Source organism: Leucoraja erinacea, chromosome 8 (assembly GCF_028641065.1).
Source record: "Leucoraja erinacea ecotype New England chromosome 8, Leri_hhj_1, whole genome shotgun sequence".
In the NCBI taxonomy this organism is placed as follows: Eukaryota; Metazoa; Chordata; class Chondrichthyes; order Rajiformes; family Rajidae; genus Leucoraja; species Leucoraja erinaceus.
This window is the reverse complement of record NC_073384.1, coordinates 19,305,262-19,313,321: the sequence shown is the minus strand read 5'-3', so window position 1 is coordinate 19,313,321 and position 8,060 is coordinate 19,305,262. Positions and strand designations below refer to the sequence as shown.

General features: G+C 38.2%; 1 protein-coding gene across 5 annotated transcripts in view; it reads right to left on the bottom strand.

Moving 5' to 3' along the window:
* Positions 1-3,287: 3,287 nt before the first annotated feature.
* The window catches only part of LOC129699402 (collagen alpha-1(XII) chain-like), a 246,614-nt gene continuing 241,841 nt past the window's right edge, over positions 3,288-8,060 (bottom strand). For 4 of the 5 annotated variants that reach the window (XM_055639131.1, XM_055639134.1, XM_055639132.1 and 1 more), the window contains one exon: positions 3,288-4,700. In XM_055639131.1, the coding sequence (XP_055495106.1) occupies positions 4,579-4,700 (122 nt within the window). In that variant the 3' untranslated portion in view covers positions 3,288-4,578. Of the gene's footprint in view, positions 6,487-8,060 lie in introns of all 5 variants that reach the window. The other variant, XM_055639133.1, reaches the window with a different exon arrangement.

Here is an 8,060-nt window from a genome sequence, read left to right as displayed (position 1 = left end):
TATGTGTGAAACGTTTTAAATTTCATGTGCGATGCTCCGCTATTCCCTGGGAAACGTCTTTTCATTTTGCACTGTACAACTGTTGCTTGCAAGATGACAATAAAGGTTGATTGATTGGTTGATTGATTAATCTTCACTTGCATGGCAAGCAGAGCAGTGCATCTTGAAGTTGTATCTACACTGCTTTGTCTGAATGTGAAGATAGAGTGCATATTATTTTTGTTTTTGATGTTGGTTAAGTTTTTATAGCTCTTTTTTGTTTTAATGTTTGTTGGTAATTGCTTCGTTATATACGTAGAACAATTAGGTATGTAGGAGCCATTAAGTTTAAGTCAGTATATTAGAGCCATGTCTAATATTTTTAGTTATTATTTTACTGCACTTTTGTATGTGGGATTGATGCATAGAGGGGTGTGTCTACTTTGGAGGAGACTAGCGCAAACTTATAGATTTGAGTTTTAGTTTGTCTCGAGGCTAACAGTTTTTACCACGATCTCACCCTCATACCAGACACGAGACGCCACATTCTTATAAAATGACATTTGTATATGATTTATATGCCACAAATTGGACAGGTAATGTGAACGGAAAGTTATGAGTTATTTCTTTGTTGTGTATTACTTCAATAAAGGCCATTAATGGGGGGGGGAGGGGGGGGGGGGGGAGGGGGGAGGGGGGAGAGAGAGAGGGGGAGGGGGGGGGGGGGGGGGGAGAGAGGGGGGGGAGGGGGGGGGAGGGGGGGGGGGGGGGGGGAGAGGGGGGGGGGGAGGGGGGGGGGGGGGGGGGGGGGGGGGGGGGGGGGAGGGGGGGGGAGGGGGGGGGGGGGGGGGGAGAGAGAGAGAGAACGAACAAACAAACAAACATATGGTGCCTCCCTCCCCTTGTGCGGCTTTGGAGGAAGACCGAGTTGGACAAGCCCAAGATCACAAATACCTCCTTTCGAGGCAAGAGTGAACTGCAGAGGCAAGACTGAGTTTGCTGAGCATCCATTTGTGAGGTTACGATTCAGTTGCCGGGTCAAGTCCTAGATAGCCGCTGCCTCCTTTGAGGCCAAGACTGGGCCATCAGGGTAATCCTGAGACCATTATGCCTCTTTTTCGAGGTCAAGACTGAGCTACCAGGACAAGCCTACGAGGGGATTGAATGCAACATCTCCAAGTTTGCGGATGACACAAAGCTGTGAGGAGGATGCAAGGAGACTGCAAGGTGACTTGAATAGGGTGGGTGAGTGGACAAATGCATGGCAGATGCAGTATAATGTGGATAAATGTGAGGTTTTCCACTTTGGTGGCAAAAACAGAAAAGTAGATTATTAGCTGAATGGTGGCCGATTAGGAAAAGGGGAGATGCAACGAGACCTGGGTGTCATGGTACACCAATCATTGAAAGTAGGCATGCAGGTGCAGCAGGCAGTGAAGAAAGCAAATGGTATGTTAGCATTCTTAGCAAAAGGATTTGAGTATCGGAGCAGGGAGATTCTACTGCAGTTGTGCAGGGTCTTGGTGAAACCACACCTGGAGCATTGCATACAGTTTTGGTCTTCTAATCTGAGGAAAGACATTCTTGCCATAGAGGGAGTACAGAGAAGATTCACCAGACTGATTCCTGGGATGCAAGGACTTTCATATGAAGAAAGACTGGATAGACTCGGCTTGTACTCGCTAGAATTTAGAAGATTGAGGGGGGATCTTACAGAAACTTACAAAATTCTTAAGGGGTTGGACAGGCGAAATGCAGGAAGATTGTTCCCGATGTTGGGGAAGTCCAGAACAAGGGGTCACAGTTTAAAGATAAGGGGGAAGTCGTTTAGGACCGAGATGAAAAAAACATTTTTCACACAGAGAGTGGTGAGTCTCTGGAATTTTCTGCCACAGAAGGCAGTTGAGGCCAGTTCATTGGCTATATTTACGAGGGAGTTAGATGTGGCCCTTGTGGCTAAGGGGATCGGGGTATGGAGAGAAGGCAGGTACGGGGTACTGAGTTGGGTGATCAGCCATGATCATATTGAATGGCAGTGGAGGCTCGAAGGGCCGAATGGCCTATTCCTGCACCTATTTTCTATGTTTCTATGTAATACAACCAGCAGCACTTCTCGAAGCAAGAGTGAACTGCAGGGATACGCGTCAAATCAGCATGCTTTCTCTATTGAGGCCAGGATTGAGCCACTGGAACAAGCCCAATACAGCCTTCGAGGTAAGGCCTGAGCCTCCTGGCCAAATCTAAGTCTGCTAGTGCCTCCTCTCAAGATCAAGACTCAGCTGCCATGATCAGCCCAAGACAGCCAGCACTGCCTCATATGCAGTGTTTACATGAACATCGAATTCTCCCTATTTTGTTAGTCCTTGCTGTCTCCTCCCCTTCCTCAGTCCCCCTGCTGTCTCCTCCCATCCCCCAGCCTTTGGGCTCCTCCTCCTTTTTCCTTTCATGTCCCCGACCATCCCCGCCCCCGATCAGTCTGAAGAAGGGTTTTGGCCCGAAACGTTGCCTATTTCCTTCGCTCCATAGATGCTGCTGCACCCGCTGAGTTTCTCCAGCTTTTTTGTGTACCTGCCTCATGTGCACACTGATGATGGAGTGACTGTACCCCCACTCAAACCAGGACTTTCTCATCACTATTCTCCTTCATATAAATAAATTATATGATGTGACTGCACCGTACTGCGAGTGATGGTGCAGTCAGTGTGGTGAACCTGTGGAATTCATTGCCACAGATGGCTGTAGAGGCCAAGTGTTTGAGTATTTCTCAAGTGAAGATTGACAGGTACTTGATTATGGTGTAAAAAGTTATGGGAAGAAGGCAGGAGAATTGTGTTGAGAGGGAAAGATCAAACCAACCATGATTGAATGGTGGAGTAGACTTGGTAGGCCGAATGGCCTACTTCCACTCCTATGACATACAAAATTATTGGTAACCCAGCATCACTGATGACCCTGTGTGTAAAATTAAACCATATGAAATTGAAGATAATATTCTATCATGATTGAAAGTTAATTGCTAGACAGGGAGAAGCGATCAGGGATAATTGGACAAGAATAAATAGAATGCAGGGCATTCAAGATCATTACAACTCAATGTTTCCAAAAAAAATATTTTTGGCCTTTATAAACAGTATCGCTGTTCCTATCACATCCACTCATAGTTTTGTAACTTTGAATATCTCCTCTTAATCTCTTGTTGGGCTTTGCATCTCTGAGAACCATCTGTACTTTTCCAAACACTTCTTTACCCCCAGTGTGTTGTTATTAACTGTTAAACAAAATAATGTTAAAATAAAAATAGAGAGCAGTTTAATTTCAGTAGTTTTATTGAAAAATGCCTCTTTTGTTTCAGAAATAAATAGGAAATTTAGGCTGTGAAATTCACAATGGGCAGTTACAAATATGAAGCAGCAATTCTATATCCATAGGCTTGCAAAGATTCCAACTGCATTCATGTTTCCGAAAACACTATATTCTGGTAAAAGTTCCATACTAAATATACATCACAGACATGCTTTTCCATCATTTTATGTAACAATTCTGCTGAGAACTAGCACATTTACATTTAAAGTATTAAAGTCTTAATGTAAAAAATAGTTCTAAGCAGTGTTAAGTACTGTGTCTGGTAGGTACATTGAATCTAAGCAGTATTCTTTTTAAGAGTGTGTTGCACTTAATCTTTTGATGTAACCAGCTGATACACTTGTAAGATAAAGTAAAATATTCCTATAAGCTTATAACTTAAAATACAGGCAGACTATATAATAATTGGAATGTATTGACAAGCAGGTCTTTGATTAATTGTCGCTATTGTTTGAACATAATCTGGAGTGCTAACATTGGGTAAAGACTCAGAGTAACCATTGTGAATGCAGGCATAATGGGGACATTTGAAATTGGATAGAGAGACTGTGGTGTAGACTGATGTGAACAAAGATATTTCAAAAATATTGTAAACCTTTTTTTAGTGTTTTGTCATGTAATTCTGTGATGTAATTAAAATTAATGGGGATGCAGTTAAAACCAATCAATGCATCTGAATAACAGCAAAGGCATGTTACAAAGTAGAAGCATAAACACAAATAGGAAGAAAGTAACAGGCGTGAGTACAAAGAGGATATTTGCTGTACAGAAATGCCATTTTTCAAATGTTGACAATGAGGAAAGAAAAGGCTAACCTGATTGCTGTGGTTACAACATTGAAAGAAAGCTTGCCATTGTTTTTAACCAAATCGTTTCTACAGAAAGCTTTAATGCACATTGTGCAGGGGAAATTGTGTGGATATTAGGAACTCTTCCAGATTTTGCATGTAACAATGTTGCAGTAACAAAAATGTATCTACTTTCACTCAAGTCAATTTGGGAGAATTGTTCACTTATTGTCAAATGAATTTATGCAAGATATAAATCCAAAACCGAAAAGTTACAATTCAGATCATGAATATTTTCTAGCTGGTCATTCAAAACTAAATAATCCAAAATATAGAAGCTTCTGCAGAAATGAATGTGGCAATAAGGCACAGACTGAAATTCAACTGGATTCAATGCATCTTCATGCCCTCCCCCATTTATTGGAACAATGATGGACATTCCTCATGATTACACTTGACTAAATCCAGGCGACTGAATTTCAGATTCAATTTGGTCGATTTCTTCATCCTCTTCCCTTTCTATGGGAACAACACGGGTTTCTGGACGGTAGGGTTGTTGCTCGTAATGTCCTGGTTGGAAATATGGGTCTCATATATCAAACACTATAATTGTCAGCCTACCAGTCCTCATGTGTAGACATGTACACATGTTGGACACAAAATCTTACAACATATTCATTTATATATAATATCTATATATGTATACATTTATATGCATATTTTGATTTACATTCACCTGAAAATTAGTCTTTTGCACAGTTATACTATTTTCTAACAAAGCAATGGGGAACAATAGAATTGCTTCTTTTTAACTCGTCAGTAAGATTTGTTTAAACACCTTTTTCCTGAATAAAATAATTTAAAAAAATAAACCAAAACAGTAATTGAACATGAAACATAACCATCATCACATTTGGAATTGTAGGGCAGCTTAAATCATGTGGTGCAACATACATAAAGGGATGCCCAATAAAGGACAAATATTTTGTTAAAAATTCTATGTAGGTCTGAGCATGATTAATACTCACACTGGATGTTCTGATTTTGAACTGCCCAAGGCTGTTAACAAATACCCACTAAATACAATTTAATAATATGAAGGCAATTGCAGTTTTAAATAGGACAACTAAGGGAAAATAGCAGACAGAAATACAAGGTAGTCATGGAAGAAAAAGGGGAAATAAGTAAGAACAGTGGTGGATGCATTGCTCATATATTTGAGGCTCTAATTCACAAATCATGGGGGAATTTAGTTTGTTTGGAGTATGAATCAGAGGAATTACCGATACTCTTACTCATGTTTGGCTGTGTGTGGCTCCTTACAAGAAGAACAGGGACAAACAAATTCAGACTTAGAAATTGTGGTATCATTCCTAGATTATCACCACCTATGCAGCTGATAATATTACAACAGCAAAGCCATATTGTTTGTTTCTTATTGTTGTACAACCATTTTTCTAGTTAAACCAAAACATTTAAAATATATATATGCTCTGCCTTCATGAAGTCTGAAGTAAGTTATTTTGACCTCACTCCCGCTTAACCTGCATTTCTTCGTGCCTATCGTGTCTTAGAGAAAGATTTTGATGAAATATGTTTTGTTTTTGGTAGCAAAAAATGGCATTAGTGAATCAATAGCCCATTTAACTTTCAATCTAATTTTCGTTTCAAACTTTGTAAGACGTTATCTGGCCTGTAGAACATATATCCAATTAACGATTGCTCATTGTAGATTACCAAAGACAAATTTCACACCTCTCTATGCTTCTATGATTCTTTTGATTTATTTCAGTATTGTTGTATCAGTTTTTAGGGGGATACTTTAATGCAAGAATGGTTACTTTCTAAAGCAAATAGCAAATAGCAGGCCTGAATATAGAAGCTGATTTAATAGATATTACATCTGGTGTGGGTTGTGATTTAGATTGAACCATTGAAATGCCACAATTAGTTATTTACAGAAACAATACGACAAAATAATTTGAACATTCCAAGCTAAAAATCTATGATTTTGTTTGTTGTGGTTTGCAAAATAATACAACCTCCGTGGGGTTAGTTGTAATTTTAAGCTTTGTTCGTGTGTGAGATTTTTTTTGCTTCACGATGAAACAATCTTACTAGGACAGGCATCTCTGACGTCTGTTTCATATATAGAAATTGCAAACTCTCTTAGTTTAGTAGGTGTGATTTTCTTTCCTTATGAAGAACTGATGGTCAACAGAGTTCGTTAAATCAACTCCTGGTGAATTTTCCAAAAAGGCTCATTTCTTATTAAGATCGGGAACAAATATTTCAGAAACAGGACTTTTCGGTTTTTTGTAAGCATCATAGGTAGCTAGTAAAATTTATCCGGAACCTGAAATAGGTTAAGAATGATATTAGTTTTGGGAAAAATAACTAAATATATATATATATATATATGTATATATAGTTTTCTCTTTTATTGCAGTGGCGAATAAACAAGATTTTTCTAATTTCTTTTAATTATTCAGTACAAAAATCAAACATGTTACATCACAATATTTAGACCATTAACATATCTGGGAAGAGGGTTAATTTTCTCTGTGCCCTAGTTGGTGTTAATTCCAGGAAGCCTTTTTATCTACACCGATTTGGTTGTATCTTAAACACAGTAAAACTATTGCACTGAGAAAATTAAAGTCTCTTTTATTGATGTTTTTATTGTATTTAACAACATTTGTTTAGTTTATTTTTTTTTTATTGGTAGTAAGTTAAAAAAAAAACAACTTAGTTAGATTTTAGTATGTTTCAGCATTTTATAAAGTTAATTTGTTCTCAAAATCTGTTTATGTTTCTTGTGAAGATTTTTTATTACTTTTCATTTATTTATTTTTGTTAAATTAGACTGCAAATTCAACTCTATAGCACTTTTAAAATAAACAATGGCTACAGTTGTAGGGTCAATATATTTTATCATCAGTTTAGGGATTTATCTGCAATAATAAAGCTCTAATAATATTAATACTTTTGTTCACTCTGGCCATAGCTTTCTTTGATGATTAGAACGATTTCAGCTCAGATAGTTTGACCAAGTATATCACATTTTTGTCTGTTGGAGAGATCATAGAAATCAAAGAAATGAAAGTCCTGAACACCGATTACCAGGGAAAGGAAATCCCTGAACAGTTGAAGGAAAGTTTGTGGGACTGGCGATTAGGACTGAGATGAAGAGAACGTTATTTCTAAAACCAATTATGAAATAAATTGGAGTTTAAATTGGAGATAGGATAATGAGAAAGGGAAAGGAATGCATATTTTGAAGTGTTGAAGGAAAGGAAGTCCTGGAAATAGGGGTAGAAAAGTTATATTTGCATAGATTTTATAGTGGGAAAACTTTGAATGTACGGGGCTTTTAGGTGAGGTGAACCTCTGCATTCATTGGCTTTGTGAGGTTGGAAAATACTGCACTCGTGGTGTCAGTGGAGGAAGAGGACACTTTAAATTGGGGGGGGAATGTAGCAATGTCCGAGTCAAAGCTATGATATTTTCTATTCCTATCAAATCAGCCACCTTCCTTCCAATGCGAACAAGACCAGCCTATTTAATCACCCAGCATAACAAAAGTAAATATTAAGCATAATTTTAGTCTACCCTATATTTTCTAAACTATTGAAGAATGGGAGATAATCTCATTAAAACTTGTGAATTTAATGTGAGGTTTTGATGGGATAGAGTACATTACTAGAAAATCAAGAGCAATAGAAAATAATCTGAGAATTCTCGTTTAGTTGTGATTCTTTGAAACTCCCCAAAAGACTATGGAAGCTCGGTTATGAATACATTAAAGACGATTAAATAGATTTCTAGGATCAAGTGAATCAAAGGATTAGTAAAGACTATGGGCATGGGGTTGAAAGGCTAATGGGAACAGCATTGAGAAGGGAGAAGGGTAACAATTGTGGGTTTAAC